The 25586-nt window shown below is 39.5% G+C and overlaps 1 protein-coding gene across 1 annotated transcript in view; it reads right to left on the reverse strand.

Annotated features, from left to right (window-relative positions):
* LOC144635444 (xanthine dehydrogenase/oxidase-like) overlaps positions 1–25586 on the reverse strand; it is a 31464-nt gene that overhangs the window by 4278 nt on the left and 1600 nt on the right. The window contains exons 3-33 of the mRNA XM_078494553.1: positions 24514–24622; positions 23612–23738; positions 22420–22481; positions 21132–21224; positions 20424–20519; positions 20147–20266; positions 19587–19667; positions 18895–19036; positions 16763–16930; positions 16360–16436; positions 15630–15726; positions 15205–15314; positions 14490–14686; positions 12914–13079; positions 12220–12309; positions 11487–11604; positions 10389–10440; positions 10062–10188; positions 8945–9064; positions 8213–8332; positions 7290–7391; positions 6895–6958; positions 6487–6556; positions 6115–6202; positions 4949–5035; positions 4240–4365; positions 3117–3182; positions 2352–2497; positions 1570–1651; positions 821–916; positions 433–561 (exon numbers count right to left, since the gene is read on the reverse strand). Of these exons, the coding sequence (XP_078350679.1) occupies positions 433–561; positions 821–916; positions 1570–1651; positions 2352–2497; positions 3117–3182; positions 4240–4365; positions 4949–5035; positions 6115–6202; positions 6487–6556; positions 6895–6958; positions 7290–7391; positions 8213–8332; positions 8945–9064; positions 10062–10188; positions 10389–10440; positions 11487–11604; positions 12220–12309; positions 12914–13079; positions 14490–14686; positions 15205–15314; positions 15630–15726; positions 16360–16436; positions 16763–16930; positions 18895–19036; positions 19587–19667; positions 20147–20266; positions 20424–20519; positions 21132–21224; positions 22420–22481; positions 23612–23738; positions 24514–24622 (3328 nt within the window). The remainder of the gene's footprint in view (positions 1–432; positions 562–820; positions 917–1569; positions 1652–2351; positions 2498–3116; positions 3183–4239; positions 4366–4948; positions 5036–6114; positions 6203–6486; positions 6557–6894; positions 6959–7289; positions 7392–8212; positions 8333–8944; positions 9065–10061; positions 10189–10388; positions 10441–11486; positions 11605–12219; positions 12310–12913; positions 13080–14489; positions 14687–15204; positions 15315–15629; positions 15727–16359; positions 16437–16762; positions 16931–18894; positions 19037–19586; positions 19668–20146; positions 20267–20423; positions 20520–21131; positions 21225–22419; positions 22482–23611; positions 23739–24513; positions 24623–25586) is intronic.

A 25586-nucleotide genomic window follows, 5' to 3' on the forward strand; every position in this document is an offset into this window, starting at 1 on the left:
TGGTGTTGGTCCCGTTCCTGCCGTTTTTCAATCATTTTATTGTATTAAACTCCCTATAAGACGGACACCTCTCTAAGACGGACAGTTGGAGCCGGTCCCGAAGGTGTCCGTTTTAGAGAGAGTTGACTGTACCTCTATTGGCCATTAAATTGCGCACCTAAATTGTTGGAAAATGATTGAAAATACGGTGTCATAATGTTGCTCAATAAAATAATTTTAAAAATGGCTAAAAAAGGATAAAAAGTTATAAAAGTTCTTAAAAACAAAACGTTTTCGACTCTAAGGTCATCATCAGTGTGAAGATATATTCTCCTAAGTTCCACTTAATTCCGATTTAGGCAAATCACCGATCTGTCCCTGACTATCCTTAGAGCTGGCCCTCCCTTGCCAATAGCGATTTAGATTAGAGCTGAGAAATTCGTTGTTCCTTACTTTTACCGCCATGCCGTTAACATCAGCTGAACACGAAGCCGCTGTTTGGGAACTGTTAGGAACAGTGTTGGTACTCGTTTCACTGATTAGGATCTTGGACACTGGAATACCAAAATTCCTAGCTGCTATCTGTAAGAAAAAAAAAGAAATTTTTTACCACTGGTATGAAAAACTTCTCCATTAAACCTGAAAGACAACAAGTCAATCGCCGGAGGATCAATTCGCGCGTTTAGTTTGTTCACCAACATGTATCCGGAAACCGACGGCTCGTACCAGTTCATCCGTATAAGCGGAGCGATTAGCAAGAAGACAATTCAAGCGGGATGAACGCGCCTTTTCAATGGCGAGAAAACTGAAATGATGAAAACTTCTCTTTTAATGAACTCACCTGCACCATTTTTGTGTGCAGTCCTTGCCCCATTTCTGTTCCTCCATGAGTTAGAAGAACTGATCCGTCTGTGTACACATGAACAAGAGCTCCAGCCTGGATCGGAAAAACACAACAACTTGTGATGTCATGCGGCTTGTAACGGAGGGGTCGGATCGAGAGGAAAGCTAAATAATTTTTTTAATTGGGGATACGGTAAACGCGCTGACCACTGGTTTTATAATGTGCCACATTTTGCACCTTTTTCAGACAGATAATAATAATGGATTGATGTGTTGAGAGAAAGAACTCAGAAAAAAATTCTGAGTTCACAGATGGGACTCGAACCCACGACCTTCCGTATACTAGTCGGACGCTCTAACCACTGAGCTACTGAGAACTCTAATGGTGAGCAGTGGTCATTTGTGGGTGACACAACGACTGCATCGCGCAAATCACATTATGTCAATGAACACACACATTTAACTGCATCACGCAGTCACGTAGTACTCTCAGAGTAAATAAATAATAATAATGGATTGATGTGTGGAGAGAAAGAACTCAGAAAAAACTCAGAAAGAACTCAGACAAAGAAGGAAAAATGATTTTTAAATTAACCCAGTCTTGAATACGGCCTTCCGAAAGGCGAACGTATTATTGCGTTTGCCTTTTCACAGACAATTAATTAAGAGATAGATCAGCCATATTCCTTCGAAACTGAACACGTTGTATTTTATAAAATGGTAGAAGTTTTGAATGTAGATACATACCTGATTTTTGGTGGGCAAAGTAATGCCTATACCAAGCATAGTGGGTATTATAGCAATTCCACGTTTTCGCCAACGATTTTCCCTTAAAACAAAGTGCATGAAATTACGTTTAAGGCCAATGAAATAATTATAAAAAGAATGAAAAGAAGGAAGGATCGTTTAAATGAATGAATGAACAAATGAAGGGATGGGAGGAACAAATTGGATGGATGGATAAATGGATGAGTAAATGAAGCAAGGACAGATAGAATAAACAATTAAATGAAAGAATAACGGACGGACGAAAGAAAAGGAGGGAAGGATGGAATGCCTTTGTAGAAAGACTTGAAGCTCTTAAGTGCCATTTTTTGATTGCTCCTGGTTAAATCCAATAAAAAATCTTTGATGTGAATCGTCTCTCCCAATTCCAGTTTTTAACGGAAATTTTTAGCACAGGGAAATAAATAAAATCCTTCCATAGAGGATCAGACCCAAACATGGAAAAAGTAGTAACACCTTTATCGCGACTCAAGAGAGTACGAGTTCTCTCAGTTGTTTTTCAGTAAACTATTACTTGCCGACCGAAGGAGGTCTACTATTTTTACTTGCTTTTCATTCTTCCTTTGCCTAGTTCTTAGGCCTCTATTTTCGTCGCGGTCAACCCGTTTCGGGTCACGTGGTACATGCCGTTCGCCCCGGACACGTCACCGAAACGAGTTGTGACGTCAACGATACCGTGAAGACCTGGGAAAAATCCGTACAGGAACTGTGCAAATTCTTCCTTACTTTTTAGCGTGGGCTACCTGTTGAAAGAAAGGACGTGTTTCCTTCGTTCTTCATAATCACATTTCTCTACCAGCTCGTTCCATACTCGTTGAATATGACAACTGGTCAGTTTCTGGTTGAAATGAGTTAGATCTCCTTCTTTGTAAAAATTCATTTCTCGAACCTGAAAGGCAAAAAATGTTTATAACATACACTATATGCGAACTTGACGATTAATCGATAGCCATAAGAGGGCAGCTACAAATAATCGTTGAAACTCCGCTGAACCTGAAGCAACTTTCACCGCGGTCAAACGTCTTAGCTAGCTTTCCTTTTCTTATTTTTTGCATATTTCTGTGAATTCGGCGAATTTCGTACATATTGAAGTGTTAGTATGAGCAAGGATAGATGAAATAGTTGCTGAGTGTAAACATATTCCCATTTCCTCTGACAGGTAAACAAGTGTTTTTACCTTTTTAATGTTTCAGATCCGAGCCAAAGAGCTTTGACAAATTGCGCCGACAAGTCCGAATTTCGCTTTTTTTTAAACAAGTAGCACTTTTTTAGTAAAGCTAAAAAACTTAGTAAATCCTCAGGATACCGGTAATGTATCAAGCTTTGAACTGTGAAAATTAAAACCTTATCTTACTTTTCTAATATTTTGCATATTTCTGTCGTTTGACCGCGGTCAAGAAGAAACCTAGATCGTTCCCAGGGTCTCTCTCCTTTTTTCGACGACTTGGGAGGGAAAGGAGGAAGGCTCTTGGAAGGAGGTTGGGCCTGAAGATTTGGACATAACTAACCTGTCTTTGAGAAATGCCACAGATAACAGCAACTTCAGACATCCACGATTCAGCAAACAACATGCTCTGCAAGTAAAATTATAAGTTATAGCAACAGGACTTTGTGGAGTCCAATTCGCTCCGTAATCATACGAGTGATTGACTTAATCATTCGACTGTGCAATGGGACACCGAGCTGTTTAACAAAGAGTATATTACAGACAGAAAGGGCGTGTTTACATGATTCCGGAATGACTTTCATTCCGGAACGAGTACATTCCTTCCTCACATATTTCTCTGTTTCTGTTTACATTCCGGAATGAAATTTCATTCTGGTATCGTGTAAACCCAAAACGAATTTCGTTCCGAAATGAAACCGCATCTTATGAAATCGCATACGGAGGCCACGGTTTGAACTCAGAGAGAAAAAACGCAAAAGCATTTACTGTTTAGCCCAAAGAAGCAACCCTATGGACAAGTTGCTCATTAAAATTGCAAATGTGGCCATTAATGGGCACAATAACATGTTTGCGGGTAACCTGCGCCATTTTTGTTTTTGATCTCACGCGAAAGCCATGCAAGTGACAACGCCTTAGGTTAAGCCGGTCGACTCTGTCATGTGAATGCAGAACGAACTTCGAATTCATTCCGGAATGAGTTTCGATCCGGAATGAAAGTTTTTCCGGAATCATGTCAACATGCTCCCAAGTTCCATCAAGCTCACCAGCCTGCCTCCGCGAATCACTTGTGATTCTATCATTTAACCCACCTTTGCAACTCTTATTTTTTGTAGAACAAAACGCATTACACATTAAAATGTCTATTCCATTTCTTTTACATGTACCCTTGCTGATTTATGATTTGAAATAATCCCCAGTCGCTAAAGCGGCCTTCACAAGACAAACTAAAGTTAGCAAAGTCATGTTGGCAAACTCAAGTTGGTGTGTGTGAACGACACAACAACAGTTGGCAAACAAGTTGGCAAACTGTTGGTGAGAATAGAGACAAGTTCTATTTTGTCCCCAACAGTTGGTCAACCTGTTCGTCGTTGTTGTGTCGTTCACACACACCAACTTGAGTTTGCTAAAACGAGTTGGCCAATAGTTTGTCGTGTGTTAATACTCCCTCCGGACGTTTCCCTCACCTGTGGAACACCAAAGCCTCTGTAACCCGTGCACGTTGAAATATTTGTTTTACACAACTTGCCAACTCCACGAATGTTTGGAATGAGGTAACAGTTTACCATGTGTAACATGGCTCTTTCCATAACCTACGAACGTGAAACACATAACAAATTGAATTCGTTGCACCAATAACAAACTCATTAAATTACATACTAATAACTTTCTCCAAAACATATACAGCATAGTTATCTCAGTACTGAAAGTCTGTCAGACAAGCTATGCAGCGAGACAAGTATAGAAGTATCTCGCGATATTTGTCCTCTTGGGACCGGTTTAACAGGTAATCTGTAGTTCTCTTATTCCTTTTGACCGAACGAAAGTATCAAAACGGTTCAAAGCCAGCATTTGGGAAAAAATCGTCCTTTGTATTTTGACCTGCCCTGACGGGGGCGCCAAAATATTACAAGACTTGCAGAATTACAACACCGAACCCAGGCGATATTACACACCAAAACGTCTAATTTACAATTAGACAACGAGGACGAGTTTTTGAGTGCGAATAGTGAACGAGGCGCATGCAGCAAAGTTGAATGTCGCCCATAGAAAACTAGGGTGAGTAGTTTACTTCTGTTCTTCGCGCTATCTCGAGGGCGAAGCGCGCGCGATTGTGTTGTATCAGCGTATGGACAACAATGAGATATGTACGATACAATACAGAAAATTACTTACTTTTTTAGACACATCTAGTGAGTTGCCAGCATTGCTATACATTGCGATGTCGAAGGCTTTAATTTTTCCGTCCAACGTGAAACCAATCTAAAAAATGTAAGTATAAAGAAGTGCTGGTTAGTGAGGCCTACTCTGGGACCCAAAATCGCCTAAAGTCGCCTAAAGTCGCTCTAAGTCGCTTTAAATAGTATAGATATTTTTGTAACAATGCTTTATGGTGTACCGTGATGATTCCCGGGCCGGCCATGTACATGTATACCACAACTGTACTTAAGTCGGTCACCTAAAATTGCCTAAAAAGCTCAAAATTGCCTAAAGTCGCCAAAAATCGCCTTAAATCGCCCAAAATCGCCCGTAATTTTGGACAAAATAAGCTAAAATCGCCTAAAGTCGCCTTAAGTCGCCCAAAGTTACGGGACTTTGGGTCTCAGAGTAAGTCATTAGTGATCCCGGACAAGACTGGATCCCAGACCTCCTTATCCGGAGTCCAACACGTCACTAACCGCGCCTCCCATAGATGTCAGTGCCATATCCATTGCAGGGGGGGGGGGGGGGGGGGGGGCAAGTTCACAAAGAAAGGAGCTGCTCATGCGCCAGACATCCGCGACTACCGCCCCGATGATTGCTTTGCAAGTTGTGAGAGCATCGCTCAGATTTCATATAAGAGAATGTATGGGAAGTTGCTTCCCCCCCCCTGATCCATTGGATTAAAATACTTTTCACCACGGTGGTTTCGAAAATGAACTAGTGGAAAAAGCAGATTGAGACAATGCCGACGTGTAACAATGTATATAAATAGTGAATATATGAAATCATATATTTGAACTGCGGATGAAGAATAAATAAAGAGAAGATCTTCGCAGTTATGAACACAACTTGAGCAGTTGCGAAAATTAAGCCTGCGATACTGGTGCAGCGCTCTAGCTAATTGAGCTAACAAGCCAACTGGGAGCTGGTCAACTTAAAAGTTGTGTTCATAACTGCGAAGATCTTCTTTTCATTTATTCTTCATCCGCAGTTCATATATATGATTTCATATTTTCACTATTCAATCTTCATCTTTCCCGGGTATAATACGAACCAATTCAGGCTTAATTTTCGCAACTGTTGTGTTCATAACTGTGAAGATCTTCTCTTCATTTAACACTGTATATATTTTTAATTACCTTGTACTTGGCTAAGAAAGGACTACGCATTCCAGTACTCTTTATGTCTTCATCTCGATCAAACATGCATCGCACAGGCCTACCAGTCCTAAAAAATGTGAGAAAAATAAGTAGTCGCGTGATGATCGTGTCGCTTCCTAAAACATGCCTCTATTTATACTCCTGGATAGGGAAAGGAACTGTAATAGTGACTTCAACGCTCGATTTCGGACCTACCGGCTGTAATCTAGGAGCCAGCGCAAAAACCATTAGACGACCGCTTGTAGGGGGGGGGGGGCCTCAGATAAAAAGCTTAACTAATATTCCTTCCTTTTTCTCTTTGCTTCTACTTACACTTTACAGTGAACCAATACTCTTAACTTGTCAACTTACTTAGCAGCAGCTACTGCTACTGCGTTTGTCAGGAAACAGTTCCGTGATTCTTTGCCACCAAAGCCGCCACCTACAAAAACAGCAATAAAGGCCACTTGCGTTAATAGGCTTTAGAATGATTGTTGAAATTAAAGAAAGAAAGAAATGGTTTTTGGTTTGGTTTTGCGTTCATTTTTTTTCTAAAGTTATCGATGCGCAATGCGCAAATTAGAGGCGTGAACTTAGCTTGTTTTTTTTTCCGAGAATTTTACTCTTGTTCCGGGCCTGCCTTTCTGATAAGTCTGGAGGACATTTCATGCCCAGAAAGATTTTATGTAAAACAGGACGAGCGAGCAGCTGGGTTTCGGCCTTAAACTATATTATGGGTAAACTATGGGTTGGAAAACAAAATCACCCGCAGTGACTCACCCAGTCTCTTTGTTCGCACTACAACTCTGTTGTGTGGTACTCCAAGGGCTCTTGCTGCAGCTTTCTGTGAATGAACAAGGCAAGGAAGTTGCAATTCTGCAAACTACTTTACTAAGGAGATAAGTGGCCATTTTACAGTGTCCTCTGTTTACAACTAGAATTTAGAAACTATCACGGGTTTTTGAGAAGGAGCAAAGAAGAAGTAAGATTAATATTGCTGTTATACCTATGCAACAGCCCGGGGTTACAGGCAGGACTCAACGTCTGGAAATTGAAAGTTACCGACCCCAGGGATAATAAAAGCTATGGCAAATCGTGCGGGAATAAAAAGTTACCCCTGAGATTCAAATTGTAGAATGTTTGAAAGCAGAACAAATTGAATCACCCTTTCTTACCTGTGTCAATGTCGGATTTTGAGTGGAAACAAAGAGTTCCATTTCGCCATCTTCTCCTTTAGGGACAGCTATTGTGACTTGCGTCTCTAAATAAAAATGTTCCTATAACAAGTAAAAATTAGATTTCTTTAATTTAAAGAGGTTTCTTTCAGTAAAACGAAAACAATCAACAATCAAACGGGGATGGATAAAACGAAGTACAGCGCGCAGGGGAGATGCGAAATGGCCTTTCTGCGCCTCTCCCGAGCCTCGTCTCGGTCTATTTTCTTTCTTCTCATTGCCCGCTCGATAAAGAAGCTTTTGCGGAAGTAAGAGAGTCCTTGAATTCATCACAGGCACGCATGAAAGGTAAAAGCTAGTGCATTGTGTTGCGGTATACTAACAGAATCAAAGTTTGAATATGTACAACTTTTCTAAATGAAGATTACTGATGGTTTTTATTCCCTTTAAAGAAGGTGTCAACGTTTATAATCAGGTAACTGCTCAAGCAGAAAGCTTGGACACAAATTAAAGCCACGTTTACACAAATTTTACTTCTGATAATTAGCGTTTGCTTTTTTCGAATTTTATTTAATGTTTATGATAATGATAATGCATTTATATAGTGCATTTTCCATACGTTCAAATGCGCTTTACACACCAGACCACAACACCGGGAGCTTCGTGCCCTACTCTTTGCGAATAGTGTGTGGGTTCTTTAACGTCCCCTGTTACAAGACTGAAGATACAGGAGACGGGACCTACGGTTTATCGTCCTTTTCCGAGAAGACTAGAATGTCTTACCATTTGAAGATGTAATTACAAAGGCAGCACATTCTCCTCAGTTATTTTAAGACCCTGAGTGTTGGTCCGGTCTGGGGTCCAAGCTTCTCAAAAACTTGTTACTGGAGAAATTATTCTTCGATAAGCAATATGTAGCTTACCTGGCCTCCAATTCTCATCTCTCCTTCCAACACGTGATCGGATTCAGCAAAACCAGTTTCCAGGTCTCCTTTCTGAATGCACAGGTCAGCGTCGTAAAACGACTCGGCTGCTATGGCTTCCTATAAAGCAATGTTGAAACTTAGTGACTTGTTATTGTTTAAGACTCTTGAAAGAAACTGGTTATCTTAATCTAGAATCGTATCTTGAAATAGTTATACAGTATAAAATTCGCGAGTGGCCAGTTCTCTTCAATGAATAAATGTAAATTTCGATCACGCGGTCTCGATAGGACAGCGACCTCTTCATGTAAGCGAGCATTAGGTGTGACAAAATTGGAGGACATTTACGACTTATGCAAACCGTATGGTTGGTAAATAAAGACAAAATTAAGATAATAATATAGACTGGACAAGCTGAATCTAAGCAAAACCTCCAAAGCTCTGTTGGAAAAGAAAATTATCATTTTTAATTACGTTTTTAATTGTAGATATTTTTATACTTAACTATTTTAAAGAGTTTTACAACTATTAAGTACCAACCATCTCTTATAAAGTTTGATTGATTGAACTTGCGCTCTATAATTTTGCCAGAATTCATAAAATTGTCATAAATCGAGAAAACAGAGCTACGTTTATTATAGAGTAGCGGATTATACTGCCCCTGAGTGTAAATGGAGTATAATTGCAACAGAAACAATCTAAAGTTTACGGTATGTAAGCATAGCATTTCACCTCAATCGTTAATATCCTTGGCAAGTCCTCGTATGTTATCTTGACCATCTTTGCTGCTCTTTGGGCCTGGGCCTGAGTTTCAGCGGCAATGGCGCCAATTATTTGTCCCACGCATGTCACCTAAACATAAACAGTTACACAACGCTACATTATGAATAAAGCTCACCAAGCCTTACATAGCAACTAGGCTTTTATAGATTGTGCTCCTAAAGTGGATATTATGCTACTAGCAGTGCTCAAAATTTGCATATGCAAAAATTATGCCAGAATTCCCAAATTATGCTTCTGATTCGAAATATGCTCACAATGACGTAGATTCTATACATAGAGGTGCGCAGACCCATTTGATTTTTTTAAATAATTTTTAAATTTTTTTTTTATGGCAGTTTATCACGCCGTCAGCTGTCCAAGCTGCTCGCATCTCTAACCGTTTGTAATGCCCCACGACTAACAATCACAATTGTATAGCAAAACACGCATGCAAGAACAAACTACCTAAATTCTTTATTTCGTAGAAAGTACACCATATTTACTACATTATGAATTATGTTCCAAAAAGTGCTAAAAATTGTATTATGCCGTGGCAGTGCTCGTTTCACAAATTATGCTTTTTAGCTCCAATTATGCCAAAATTATGCTAGCACAATCTATAAAAGCCTAATAGCAACTCTAGAATTCTAATTTACGAGGTCGGACGATAGCAGGGAGAACTTAGTATTCAGAACATTAAGCCGTCGAGGGTAGGGTCGGGGGAAAGACCGAGATTTGAACTTAGCTAAGATTGTCAGTGTTAAAAAGCCCCACCACACGGTATTTATAGATGGTCAAAAAGTCACTAAGCTCAATAAAAATTTTTGCTATGAAATTCCCCGTCCGTATGCCTGGCCTATACCCCCCCCCCCCCCCCCCCACCGTAACAAAACGGACGGAAAAAGAGAAATCCCCAGAAATGACGCAGTTAGACGCCAATCTCCCCAAATAATGGTCAGTTCCAGGTCAAATCGCTTTGGCGGAAATAAAGTGGGGACATTCTTGGGACTTCGGAGATGGAGGACAAATGCATAATCTCTAAATGATCAAATTACTATTGATTTCTCAATGTCGTGAAAAGATGTACCTTGTCTGTTGCATAAACCTCTTCATCATCTGCTCCATATCCCGTTGTGTTGTCTCCAGGGACGTCCTCTGCGCTAATGTATGCCTTCACCCCAGGAATACATAATGCCTCAGTTGGATCCACAGCTCTACAGGATTTGTACACAATGACACATTTTTACTAATTTAAATACTATCCAATGGAGCATCAAAGAAGAATTAAAGGAAATATTTGAACATCCAATGTATTGTAGAAATTGTATTGAGCAGGGCCCCTCTGGAGACCAGCCACTGTGCTGAATTGAACGATAAAGTTTTACCTTACCTAACATGGCTATTTCATACTTACATGATGTTCGCATGGGCTCGTGTGCTGAAAACAATTCCCAAATATAGTTCTCCTGAAATAGAACAATCCCGAAATCGTTACCCTTCTAATTTAACAAATAACGAGATTTAAATCGTTAGGGGTACGTAACCCATACTATGTTAAATGCTTTAGGACTCGTTAACCAAAAACTGTATAAATAAAATACTGACGATTATATTCAGATCAAGAATTCCACACTAGCTCTGATCGAGAATTGAAATCCATGCCAAATGTAGTTTGCCAAGAATGATTAATTGCAGTTACAGTCAAACGATTAAAATTGATTTATAATTAAAGACATTCCTGTAAAGGAAGTATTATGACTAAACCTAGCTTTACTTATCAATATTTGACCGTCAGACAAAAAGACAAACAACAAGGGGGTAATTAAAACGACGTATTTATTATTTATCCACCGCGCGCAATTTCTGATCTGGATGAGCTTATAAACATGTGTTAAACGCTTGTGTTAATTAAGGTATTTGAAATTAACGCGACTTAAATTAACGCGAATTGAAGGAAAAATTACTTCCAAATTAAGGAAATTAACGCGAAAGAGGGGGTAACATTTCAAAATGAAGGAAATTAACGCGACAAACACAAAGGAAAAAAGACTTGTTGAGATAACAGGAACAAGTTTACTTTAACACAAAGGAATCTGACCGCCTCGAGCGTTCTTCGCAGTTTTAGTGATCCGGCAGATTTCTACCCTGATGAAATAATGACTTTTCATAAGTGTCAAGACGTCTGGACAGTATAGAGAAATGGTTCCTAAATAATGGAAATTAAGGTCATGGAAATTAGCGCTCCACTTAATTAACGGCGCGGAAATTAACGTTAACAAAAATTAACGCGACTTAAATTAACGCGAATTTTTGAAATTCGCGTTAATTTCATGAAGCGTTAATTTCCTATAATAAGGTATATTCGAGAGCATATCATACCTAACTAAAATAGCTGTGAGTCTCTCGTGTAGCGTTTTGTTAGTGCTGTGAGGCACAGGTCTACCAACCACAATTTAACTAATGAACCAATCATTTGGTGTCCTGTGGTAATGACCACCACTCTACGTTTTACCTGCATACTTAGGAATGTCATCACAGTAGACTGCCTCGCCTGTGGCGTGTTTTGCTGCTGCTAAGTGAGGCACAGGCCTACCAACCATATCCTCTGAGGACTGGTCATCAGGGACTTCCTAAACCAACCACAGGAAAAAAAAACACATTGGTTCAACTTACATTTTGTATGCATTAGCTCGTGGGGAAGTTTGTAGGAATGCGACTTTCGAACTCTCCCAAGCTTTCTGTCGTGTTTTATGTAAATAGGAAGCGGCCATTCTAAATTGTTTCATTAATAAAGTCAACGGAATGTAATGATACTAATAACAGCTTACGGCATTATATGATACATTTTTTTTCAGTGTAAAGTGTTATCTAAAGGGAAGGAAAAAAGTACAACTTCGCCGTGTTTATTTTCTCTGCATGGCAAAATGAAATGAAGGCTCTTTGGCTATGTGTTATCCTGGTCAGTTGTGCATGTGTGATCGTTGATCTAGCGAGGATAATAGCCAATTTGTTGTTTTGGAAAGAAAGACGTGATAAGTTTCCAGGTAGGCCGGGGATTTAAATATTTAAGAACTGCTTCAAGTTAAGGGTTTATTTGGATCAATTTAGGTTTCTGGGAAACTGCTCACCTACCCCTCCCCAAACCTAACATTAACCCTTACTTATCGCTTTGGGCAAAATGTTAGGTTTGGGGAGGGATAGGTGAGCAGTTTCCCAGAAACCTAAATTGATCCGTTTATTTTTACCTGAAAGGTCTGTATGCTGTGGGTAGCATCTCTGTGGAAATGCTTAGTTCCACTCTCGTAGATTTTGGGCAGTAGATCTTTAGCATCTAACTGAAATGTTAAAAAATATCGTTCAGTAGGCACAAGGGCGCCTGTTTTTTTTTTTTTTTTTTTTTTTTCCCCCCCCCCCCCCCCCCCCCCCCCCCCCCCCCTCTAACGTAGACTATCTGGAGAACCTGCAGAAGAAGGCACTGCATATATAGTTTATTTAAAAAGTACAAAATGATTTGGAATGGTACGCACATTTGTCAAATCAAATAATCAATTCTTCGACATACTGGGAGGGCCCGGGTTTATAACGACAATTAAGAAACAAAGACATTATGTAGCTTTTTTCTTAGTAAAACACAAAAACCTGATGCAGTAAGCGCCCGATTATTTTTGTTTGTGAGAACAAAATCAGAGTAGTAAATAATAAAGATTGTAAATTTTAAGCTCGATGATAAATAATGAAAATACATTGTTCAACAATGACACAAGCATGGGACAAAGAAAAAATCTGAGCGCCCAACCGGTATCTGGGAGTCCATGAGTTCGATTCCCGTCGGGGACTCGGATTTCTTTGTCCCATGCTCGTGTCATTTTTGAACAGTTTATTTTCATTTAAATCAGGGTATTTCATATTAAAAGATCCAAGATTGCAAATGTTGCCTACCTCATTATTGCCAAGACACTGAGAAACGTTTAAATAAAACTTGAAGAAGAAGCTTGAAGCAAGTGATCTCCTGTATTCCACCTGACCACCTGGTGACCCGGGTGCGAGCGGCAGATCTTCAGCTAACAACTGACAAGCATCTTGAACTAAGCTTTCATCCCATTTTCTAAGCAGAAGCAAACGAGTAGCTAAGTCACAAAGAGTGAAAGTTTTAACAAAGCTCTGGGTGGGGCAAATAGTCAATATTATCAGGAAGTTTCAAGAATCGTTTCAAAACAGCACCTTTGTCACGAGTAACGCTCGTCTGCGGAACATAGTACAATTTTTCAGTTTACGCTATTGTCCAAATTGCAGAAAAATATGAAAGCTTCATGCATATTTAGCCACTAAAAAAATAATGGTCGCTTGTGTATTATTTATTATTACGAAAATAGAGCGTGTAAGTATATAAGGGTAAATTTTATGAAAATCGAGTCAGGTGTACTTTTGGCTTTGACATCTCCTTGTGAGAATTAAACATGTGTGTTTTTTTTTTTTTTGCAGTGTTACTGACGCCATAATCTTGCCTTCTTCCTGTAGAAATAACCGTCCTCTTTTCAACGTAGCTCGTAACACCCCATAAACTGGGGAGTGTTTACCAGGTGAAATTTTTCTCAAATTTCAAACAATCAGTGGAAACAGTAACGGACTTCTTTCAAGCAAAGTGCAACTTTTAGTATTGTTGCTGACCTTACTGCTACCCTAAAATCCCATTTATTCTTGGTTTTCACGTGACGTCATCAAAATTGGAAAATCCAGAATCGCGAGTTTCATGACTTTTTACCCTTCATTGGCTATTAGACGTCCTCAACATATATCTTATATATCCTAGGCTTTCAGCTCGTTAGCATCCGCCGTTTTTAAGATATAACATTTTGAATTTCGGAGTTTTGCGCCACACGACATCAAAATGGCCGCCTAAAGGCTGTCACGTATACTTAAAAAAAATGCTTCATCCTGTGATTTTTAACGATCTGAACAATTGAGGTTTTACAAGAAGTGTTTATGTTAGTGCTTACGTATTCATGAAGGTGAACTGACCGCTTTTTATAGGAGAAGTGAATGCCAGATGTTTTCATTCATTTTCGGCGGCCATCTTGGTGCCCCTTCACACGGACTCCAGCATGGAATTTTCATACTGTGCTCTCTAAAATGTCGTGAAACATTTGAACGGATAACTCGAGTACCGAATACCGTACAGACCTGAGACTTGGACACGTAGACTATCTAGTAATTTTCTACAACCTGTAATATTCTTGATTTTTTTGACTCAAAAGATTTGGATTTATTTTTTGCAGCGCGTGACAGTATCGATACTTGCGTGACAGTGAAAACCAGCAATCTAAGAAGCTAACCAGTTATCTCTTAAATTGTAAAGCTTTGTTTCTATTTGTTGTCACACGTCTCGAGCTAAAAAAGATATACAAGCGACACATCGCGGTCACATACACCCCGTGATGTATTTCCGATACGCAATGTTTTTTCTAGCCTTCTGATTGGCTGTACCGTCCATTGCATGGTAGAACCCAGGCCCTACCTGCCAGTGAGTCCTTTCATGGTTTTCATGGCCATGACTGTTGTAGGAGCCAGGCCTCCAAAACTGAAAGTGCAATCCTTGATTCGCCATGAACTGGAACTAGCTTGCTTCTCCAACAACACTCTCATGGCTGTGTTCACTATGGCGATATCATCTTCACGTCGACGAGCTTGTTTAAAGGAGAATACATATTCATCCTATAAAAAATGTATAATAACATAAAGAATAAAAGTGTTCTGGAGTTAAAATGTATGACATGGGTGGCTTCAGTGGTGTACCAATTTCGTTTCCATAGCATGCGTTTCCCTTGACCTGCGGTCGGGAAATTCAACGGCTCTGGGCTAATCCAAAACCGGAATCAGGAATTTCTGGTTCCGGTTTCGAACATTCGATCGCCTTTATGGTGGGCTTTCTGTTTAGCCCAGAGTTCTCGATCGCTGGCGCAGACCAGAAGGATCGCGGCCTCTGGGGACGAGCCTGGTGGTGTACAAATTACAAAATAAATACAAAATTAATGATAGTGTTCGAGCAGTTGGTTTCACGCACGCTAAAAGCTACGCTACGAACGAGTCTCTAGATTCGGCGTGGAAGAAACCAACTAGAAACAGTTTTACTTGGAAATTTAGTAAAGGATTTTAAAACTGTGCGGCAAATAAAATGGGCAACGAAGCAAAATTGACAGAGTTAACAATTATGTTGTAGTGTTAGCTGTTACCTTCTTCGTGAAAGGAACGAGGATGTTGACCAAGACTTCGCTTGGTTCCAAAACTGTTTTTCTGTATCCAGTGAAAAACTTCTCATCCAACTTGACTTTCCTGGTTTTTCCTTATAAAGTGAGAAAAGAACATAAAAAAAATACATGTGAAGGGACCGTTTACTGGCATCAGGGTAAGCACGCCCCGTTATGAGTCTACGACAAGGAAACGTTGTACTGAAATTACAAATTCACGATAACAGCCCCCCTCCTTCCGATAATACCCAAGCGATAACCTTCCGCCATGAAACTATATGAGACCCATATAAAATTAAAATAATAGGGGTTGACAATCGGGAGTGGGAGGAAATGCACAGGCCAATTATTTGAAATAATAACTCCAGACAACGAACATTGGACATGCTAGATAAAGCGCGTTTTAATACCTCCAGCTGTTGCCAAGAGAAGTGTACATCTTGCGGCCATGAACACTGGATTCAAGTCTGATATCGGACTGGCAGTCATGATATTTCCACCAATGGCCTGACACGCAAATCAATGAAACAAAAACAACAACAAAAATAAAGGTGACTCACATCTTTTATTTTTAACAGGCAATGGTAAATGAGCTCATATACCATTGGCCACAAATTTGTTAGCCGATATGCGTCAACGAAAATAGCTGGGTAAATTGCAATTCTTTTGGCGTTTTTAATAAAACAATTATTCTACTCGCGCTTGTTGGATATGAGATCGTTATAGCCGTTATAGCGCTACGCGCCTGGTTAGCTATCTACCATCTCATATCCAACGCGCGCTCGCGGAATAATTATTAATTATACTGTTTAAAGTGTACTATTTGATTTCGTATTTTTCTTTGATCGTTGAACGCGAGAAAAGAATTGCGAGAGAACTGGACGCCAGCACAATTTAATGAGCGGAAACCCCATCATGCTTTGCGTTCACCGTCACTGTTTATTTCGCGTTCTTTTGCGTTAAAAAATAGAGAGGCTGTGAACAGCCTACAAATCTCTTCTTTGTGTAAATGTTAAATGTAAACCTAGAAACATGAATACCATGGTCACAGAACCTTGGGAACCGTTACCATTGGCAGAAGGACAGTTTGTTCTGTCATTTGGGTATAAAAGCAGGGTTGCAGGGTTGTGTGTTACTCACCCCAACATTTCTAATCTGATGACCAGCAAACCACTTGAGCATGTGAAGTATTGCTGTAAACCATCTTGTCTTGTATTCTGCAATTCATCAGAAAATGTTTCTCATGGTGTGTGATGTAAACTCAACTCGTAAAATCCCTACCTTTTTATATATCTACAGCCTGAAAAAGGTGCCCCTTTGGGGCGGCGCCTTCCCATATACTAATAGTTCACTATAGGGATTGCATTCCCCCCCCCCACACCTTTTGCATGGTGATACATCGCCTTTCTTGTAGTGTGCGAATTTTTTAAAGCCAGCGTTTGATATTCGCGAGCATGCACAGCTGGTGTTCCGTCTTACCAATTCTTTTTATTTATGGCTTTACGTGTGAGGTAACAGAATTATACAAGTATCTGATAAGTACCTGGCAGAGAATCTGTGGCCTCCTTGAGAACATCTTCAAAAGTACTGAGTGTCACAGAGGCACCAAACATGATGCCATCTGCAGTATGTTCCACAGCGTTCAACTCTGGGATGTGAGTAGGAGCTATCAGGATTGGATAATTCTGATTCTTGAATTTCATCTCAATTCCTGTAAAACATTTAAAATGGAAGATGTTGGTGTAACATATCAAACACTAGCGACAGTGTGTCATCGGGATATTCAATCAAAGATCTCTTCGAGATATCGAGTTTTTTGCATGAAGTTAGTATGAGTAGAAGGTTTATCCTGGGAATTGTTGTTCGAACATATCATGGAAGAATTCAAACGTCTTTCAGTTCAAGCATTTTTTTTATTTTCGCGGAGGAAATGCTGCATTTGTCAGTCGCGACGGCTGGGCGCTTTGCGACTCATATACTTTGGCTTGGTTAAAAATGGTAAACTTTGACGCTTGCCTTTAATCGAAATAGTTGTTTCCTTTCGAGTTAGAAAGATTTCTACTCGGCTTAATGCAGGGTTCCCGATAAAGGTTACGCACGACAGAGTTACCTTTTGTCTCGTCACGCAATCTTAACCCCACATTGGGAAGTAAATTTTCGTATGGATATTACCAAAAGCCGCTTCTCCTCGCGTTATTCTTTGCCTTACGGCTACACATCCCATTTCTATCGACTACATTTCCAGTAAAACAGTTGCTGTTTTTTTCTAATGGCGATGCATTAACTTCTCAACAGAAGCAAAAACTTTTAGTGTTTACTGCTTCCACCGGAAGTAATTTCACAACAGGCTACAAAAAAACTTGTAAATATCACTTCACACCTACATTGAATGTTGCAATTCTAAATTGTGCAACTCAGCAGAAATAATCAATTGCCACGAAATGAGTTCCCTTTGGTTAACTTAATAAGCAACGTTTTAGTGTGTGGGGGAATGTGTAAAGACTTGTACCAGTACAAATTGCGTTCTTAATCGTTTTAAACTTCGTTGCCTTCGATCGCTGTTATGTCACGTAAGATTTGGGCTACTCACGTTTTTAATTGTTATATAACGTTTGTAAGTTTGACAAGTCACGTTTTTTCTACAAGAACGGAAGTGTTGAAGCACAACTATAGAGTGACACTTTACAAGTCACGCGCTTTGATCACCCACAGCGGAAAGTATTCCCTTGAGAAGTTAAAGCAGTCCCTTGAGAGTTAACAAGAATGTGGTTCGAGATTACCCAACTTAACCGCTATTCTCCTTCCTTTTGCTTGTAAACAAGCAAAAATGTCGAAAAAACGGAGAAGAGAGTTGAAAAGACGACGCGCAGCGGAGTATTTTTGACGAAATTCGAGGTGTTTGGATAGCCGATGAAACACTGTCTCGAGTGTTTGATATATCTTCTCAATCGAAACAAAAACACGGAGTAAACGGAGAAATAAAATCGTACAAATCTACGCTAATAAAGACCAGGTATCCAAGCCTCCTTCACGGTTATGATTTTCTTTGTTTTAACGTGATGAATTATAAATGTGTTTGAGGATACTAGAGAAACTTCCGTATGGGAAGCACTTCCCCTTAGAAAAAATTCTACATCTTCATATTGGGCAAACACGGCACTTAATATTATTTCAACGCATTTGAACTTGTAAAATTATTGCTTAGCCAACACTCGCTTTCAAAAGGAATTTCTATCATTTGTTAATCTTTGAGCGAAGAAACAAATAAAATCCTGCAACTGAAGATTTTCAGATCTCCTTAAAAGTAACATTCGAAGTAAATTGGGCACTCGGCTTGGGATGTTTTACTTTAACTTGAGAAAGTAAAGATTACAGGGCCGTAACTAGCAAGAGGCAAGACGAGGAACTTGCCTCGTCTAGATTTTAACCCAAACTTCAAAATAAAGTATGTTTAGTTGGGAAAATAATCTGCAGTTGAACAAGAGTAATTTTTTTTTCAAGAAATACCTTACATGAAAAATGTTCAAGAAAGAGTTTTAGAGCTTCTAGATTTCCAAATTTTTTGGACGGCATGCCCCCCAGAACCTCCTTGCAAGATCTTGCCTCGTCTATGCCAAAGGTCTGGTTACGCCCTGACTGATTGGTATTCTTTTTTTATCATAAATCTTTGCTCACCTATTTCAGTATTACCAATCACAAGTTTAGCTTGTGGATGTTTCGTCTTCAGCTCTAACAATTCTTCCAATGTTGTTGGTCTGATCCAAGTAACAAGGTCTCCTTTAATATACAAGCTTTTTGGCTTGGCAGCATCTGGAAGCTTATTAAATATACAACAATCGAATTTGTTATATGCTTAACTTCGTTACAATAATGGTTTACTGTCGGCAGCTCGCATCCTCTCCTCCCTTGAGCAAAAGAGATAATTATAGAAATGACCCTCATAGTCTTTCAGTTAACAGAAGTTTCCGATAACGTTAAACCTAGTTCCCAGGACCCTTGAAATTACAAAAAAGAGCAACAACCAATCAGAGATCTCTGCAGAGCTACGTCATCAGTATGGAATTTTGTTCAATCACAGATGCTGTCTCCTATAAAACTTTCACTTGTCAGAATCATTTAGAGTCTCTACAGTAGATATTTAATCTCTTACCCAGAGCCTACGGACTCCACGGTCAGGGGATTGTCGCCAGGTAAAACTCCTTCATCCGGCGACCATCCGCTGACCGTGAAGCCCGTGGGCTCTGGATACCAGGTTGGTAGATATTTGGAGAGCAGCCTGCATTATTAAACAGTTTATGTAATTCATTCGATAGAAAGCTTTGTGTTTTTTAAGAGAACCTATTTAGAACACACCAGTACAATCTTACCATCAATTCAGGTGGGAATATTGCATCCTGTGTTGGATCATATGGAGTGAACTCCACAGATTTGACCAGTTCATTGGAAGCCTATGTAATCCAGTAAAGAGAAGAAATTTAGAATAAGACAAATCCTTCAAATGTCACAGTTGTTTTTATTTTACGCCAGAAGAGTGTTGTATTAATACATTTGAATGAGTCCAGGCGATCAGTGTATGTTCATTGCAAAGAAACTTTGCGTTCGGGTTTAGAGCAATGACCAATGTCTAAAGAAGGATTTCGCAATAAACGTTTTGAACTACATGTTTTTCTCGCGAGAGGGTCTCTTCAAAGGATTTTAGTGTGAAATTTAATTAACTGCGACTCATCGTTCAGAAAAAACTTATTATAGCCGCTTCCACACTGGAGAGAGATGCTAAACCCGTTTAATTTATCCCTGTCTTGCGTTCAAACGGACAACGTCATATGACATGGCGACAAAATAGAAACAGTTAATGAAAGACGTGTTAGCAGCAGAAAATTTTGCGAAGTTTGTATTACTGTAACCTGATAACACCAGCCGGACTTACGTTTTGCTCAACTTTTTTCGTCTTGTCATTGACAATGACTTCATTTTGATTGACGTCTACAATGACCTCATTTTGATTGATGTCTAAGACAACACCATTTGTACTTTTGCCATGGTTTTCCTACAACAAACAGAGAAAGATGACGTTATTCGACGGGTTTACAGATAATACGCGCTTATATTTTACACGTTTCTTCATATTTTCCATACTTAGCAGCAGAGAATATTTGCGAAGTTCGTATCAGATGATTTGAACCTAAATCGTAAGCTGGACTTACATTTTGGTCAACCTCTTCTTTTGTCTTGTCACTGACAATGACTTCATTTTGATTGATGTCTAAGGAACCACCATTTATTCTTTTGCCATGGTTTTCCTGCAACAAACAGAAAAAGATGACGTTCTTCAACGGGCTTACAGATAATAGGCGCATATATTTTACGAGTTTATTAATATTTTTTTCCGAGCACTACTGAAGCGAAGAAACAAGCGAGATAGCAAAAAAATGTTCGCAAGGATTATTTGTAGGATTATCAATTATAAGAGGTCTGTTATTTTACTGTATTTTTTGTTATATATAATAGTACAGTGTAATATCTTATCATATTTTGCTTTTTTCGGGGGGGGGGGGGGAGGGGTACGGGAAGTGGGAGAAGAGAAGGATGAAAGCGAGATTCCTAAGGTGGCGGGAACTGGGCAAAATTGAGAAAATGTTTTGAAACTCTGTGCAATATTTTGAAATAGAATTACGTACTAAGAGGCGAGAACCACTAAGGGAAGGGCCGGATCCTGGGATTAAGTGATACAGGAAGAGGGAGGTTCAGACCCCCCCCCCCCCAATCCCACCCTCCTTCCCCCCACCACAAGCTTAACCTTGTTACATGGTCAAAATGACGTAATGGTGTAACAATGAAAGGAGCCATTGCCAGTTGACAATTCTCCAAGTTTAAAACATAACGCTAGATGCGCGCAGATAAATTTGACTTACGTTCAGGTCAACTTTTCCTGCTGTGTGATTACCATTGATTTCATTTTGCTTGACGTCTAAGCAACAGCCATTTTTACCTTTGCCACAGCATTCCTGCAATAAAAAAAACAAACAAAGATCAAGTCTTGCTGTCATTGATCCTTTAATCAGCTACACATGTTTGCAGCTCCTGATGTCCAACTAGGCCCTTCCCGATTGTGCTAGCCGGTAAAACTGGCATTTTATGTTCCTAGCAATGCACAGTTTGTATCCAAAAGATGCTGAAATTTTGCTCATTTTTCAAAACTACGTTCCTTTGGTTTAAATATGTTTTGTTTTATTTTGAAGAAATACGTACAAAATAAGGCATCACTTATGTTTTACTGGTTGTGAAGTGAAAAAAAATCTTTCTGTTCCTTTACACCTATATAGCTCTTGTTTGTGTTTCTCAAATGTGTCTGGTATTATGTAACCCAACGTTAGCTTTTTGTTAACTTGTCCTTTGAAGAAAACTTTCTGCTTCGCGACTTCCTTCTATGGCCTGCAAATTATTTGACGATGGCGTTGGCGTGGCTGACGCCATCTTGTTTTTATGTTTAGCAAGAACTCGTTACAATCTGGCTAGGTCTTCTCCCAAGTCCGTCACAACAGCAACAAATAAAATGGAAAGACAGCATTTATGTAGAGAGCTTGGAGAATTAGATTTTCGTAAAGGTCTGTAGAAGTGTAAGAACACCAAAAACAAGCGAAGTTACGCTTTTGACAACAACAATGTAGATAAAATTGGTGGAAAAAGCTAAATTATCCTAGGAATTCTTTCTTGAGATAAAGATCCCAGAAAGAAATCCTCGTTAATCCAAATTATGACGGAAAAAATGCTAGCATAATCGGGAAGGGCGTATGTCCAACCTGAAATATAGTCCGAACTATGATTTTCTCAAGACATATGCTGTGTTATATTGTGTTATATTATATCCTTTATTAAAATGTTAAGCCAAATAATTATGTAAAAATCATAAAAAAGAAGATGGCGAATCTGAAATAGTGGATTTTAATATTTCTTTCTTTTATGAAGCCCATTTTCACATTATGTGACTTCAAGCTGTCACCAGTTTGAAGAATTCATTTTTGGATGCGCTATGCACCATCGTAGTTTCAATGTCATTTGAAGCTTAAGGGTATGGACAATTTTTTCACACCGCCCCTACATCCCATCCACCCTGGTCCTAGAGACAAAAAAGGCCGGTATTTAAATTGCGAAAAAACTTCGTTCTGCGGCAAATTGAAACCTTAATCATACAGTACTAACCTTTGTGAACGTTTTAAATCCTTCTATAATCGGTCTGTAACCAGTACAACGGCATAAATTACCTGAAGTTATGAAGCAGAATAATTATGAACGACTGATATGTGGAAAAAGAGTCACAAACTGACAGCCGATAAAATTGTTAATTATTTTTTATAAACGTAACTATAGCAGGCTAAAAAGACTACAGCAGGCTTAATGTCCCAGGCTATTGTTGCGAGAATAGCGTACAGATCTCTTAGAGCGGTCTTCACTTGAGTGTGGAAAGTAAATTGCGTTTGCTTTCAGTTTTGCATTACTACGCTTAGTGATTGGCTTAAAAATCTCTCGCCACTTTCTCAACCAATCAGAACTAAAACCAAAACCAATCGTGACTCGCTCGCGCACGTTTTCCCGCGCTTCGTGCTAGCTACATGTATTTGCTTCGAGTTTTGATTGGTTCACTGGATTGTCTGTGTCCTTTGTGATTGGCCAGAGTAATTACTTTGGTTTTGGTTTTACGACACTCAATTGAAAACTGCTCTAATCAGTTAAAGTGAAATATGGAGACCAAGACGAGGATAACCAGGCAACGAGAAGGGTTTGCTACTCGGTTCACTTCGTAACTGCTCCTAGGTCTCCAAAAATGGAAATGACTACGATCGGGCTAGTTTACGCTTGCACGAGAAAAAATAAAAAACGCCGCTGTGATGGCGGTACAGACCAATCAGGCAGGAAAAATGGTCTCTTTTAGGGGTGAATAAAGCTTGAGCCACACCCAGGCCAGCCACACTCATTTAGGGGACTTAAGGATGTAAATAGCCCTCTTCATTTTCTTTTGCCTCGACGTGAGGAGATTGTACATAACTACGATTTAAGATCCGGCACAAGTCGTAGCACCATCAAGTCTTGTAGAACGAAGCGTTCTCAGGACTTCGTCACTTCTCGCTATTAATCTCGAACTAGCTTGTTTATAATAGAACCTTATATTGTATATATATATATATATATTGTAATTAATAGTTTACTTTTTTTACCTTGTATTTTACTCTGGAATTCAGTTTTTTTACTGCAATGAGTTTTATTAAACATTACATTATCATCATTATTAATTCAAATTTTCCGATAAGCAACCTCATTTCTTTCACATGGGAGTTCCCCCGCCGCGGGAATGTTAGATTTCCATCTTTAAGCTCGGCTTTGTAAACTTTCTTACCTTCAAAGGCGCTCTCCATTTCCTTGTGTGTTGGTAAAGGGTTGTTCCTCAGCAGGGCATACATGGACATCACAATTCCTGGAGTGCAAAATCCACACTGGGACCCATGAGATTTAGCAATCCGCTCCTTTGACATGGAATAAAAGTAATAACAAACCTAATTTTAAAAACAGTTCTACATTTCAATCAAGTCAGAATTTACGGTCACCAAAATTACTACCATATAATTGATGTGTCCGTATTATCCAGGTGTCCGCGTTAAGCGGGCTCTCAGAATAAAGGTCACGGTATCGATAAATGATTTATCGAAAGAGACTTAAAAGCTTACAATAGCTTACAATTTAAAAGCAACAAAACGATGTTTACTGTAGCTTACATTCAAAACTGAAGAAACCGTACGCTCATTTATATTATTATAGTCAAATGTCTCGCACTAAGGTCTACAAGGATCAAACGCTGGAATAAAGGCAGTTGTCAAACATGCTTCTGTACTACTTATCCAATCAGAACAAATACATTTTCCCCGATTCTACACTTGGAAATTTGATTCATTTTAATACACCTTTATTTGCGGTTGAAAAATTATAATAACTAGCTTGGTACAACAGCCTTGATCCGAAGTTTATGTCAGATATACCACTCTGACTCTTTCTTGACTAGACTGTTCACAGCGGAGGAAACGGCGAGCGCGAAGCATGAGGGGGTAGGACCGCCCCCACCCTCTCGAGCTCGCGTCACCCGTTTTGCGCTGGCGTGCCGTTATGGGGCGCTAAATGTAATAATATTCTTTAGACTTGGGCGCGCCCTGCGTTCAATGATCGAATAAAAATACGAATAAAATAGAGGGCTGCGAACAGTGTATTTCTTGACTGACCGGCTGTACCGGTTATACCTGTATTTACCTGTACTGGATGCAGTGCAGTCTTGGTGCTACCGATACCTTCCACTGTGGTAACAGCCATTCCATCAACTGCACACAATGGCAGTAAACAACCATTTGCAGAAAAATGTCTTACAGTGTTAAAGTTTGACTTCTTGCTGACAAATTGCTTCAAACGAATTACACTGTTACATCAATCATAACGCTTTGCTTGAAGAGGAAGTATCACGGAGATTTTGTGTAACGTACTTCAAAAGTTAAAAAAAAAAAACATTTCAGTGTTAATGGAAACTTAAATAATGGTCCAGTTTTGTTAGAAATTACCACCTAGTGTACTAAAACTGTCGATGAGTGTCTTTGGCCATGGGTGGAAACAACTTGAAAAATTCCGGCGGAAGTTTTCAAGTTCTCGCCAAGATCTCGCACTTATTTTCAAAAATTCTTTATAACCGATCATGATTTGTTCTTTTTTTTAAGAATTCGGCTCATATATTACATGTAATCTTGGTGTTCTAGGATTATTTTTTGAACAAGTAGAGGTAATTACACCACAGTTCCGACAAAAAACAATTCAAAATTCTCGTGATACTTTCCCTTTAATTCCTATGAACCTGAGAGCAAACTACTACTGTTAGTAGTTGCACTTTTCCTGCCTCCTCCACAGGCTTTTCCAAGGCCGCGCGGGTTTTGGAGAGAGGCAGGGATTTTGAGCGAGCGCGAAGCGGGAGTAGGGGGATTGGGAGCGGGCGCGAATCGCGAGCGCCTTTTCTTTCCTTCCCGTGTATCCCTTCGCCCTCGCTTTCCTCAATGTTTAACTAACGTTTCTCCCAACGATCGCGAGCGACTGGGGACGAGGCAGGCACTTTTCAATCTGCTGTACTGACAAGGTCGACAGGTTAAATTTTGATATTACTTGTTGCGCTTTGAAAAAGCATTTTTTTTAAATTTTGAAATATTTGCTTTGCGCTTCATTAACGTATCAGAACTGCGATATAAAATCGTATAAAATAAGTTGCAAATCCTGCATGTGAATGCTGCAATTTGATTGGCTCTCGCATCATTGTCCTTAACACGTTTAAAGGCGAAACACTTGGA

This window comes from Oculina patagonica, chromosome 13 (assembly GCF_052425735.1).
Source record: "Oculina patagonica isolate OP01 chromosome 13, crgOcupat, whole genome shotgun sequence".
NCBI classification, from domain to species: Eukaryota; Metazoa; Cnidaria; class Anthozoa; order Scleractinia; family Oculinidae; genus Oculina; species Oculina patagonica.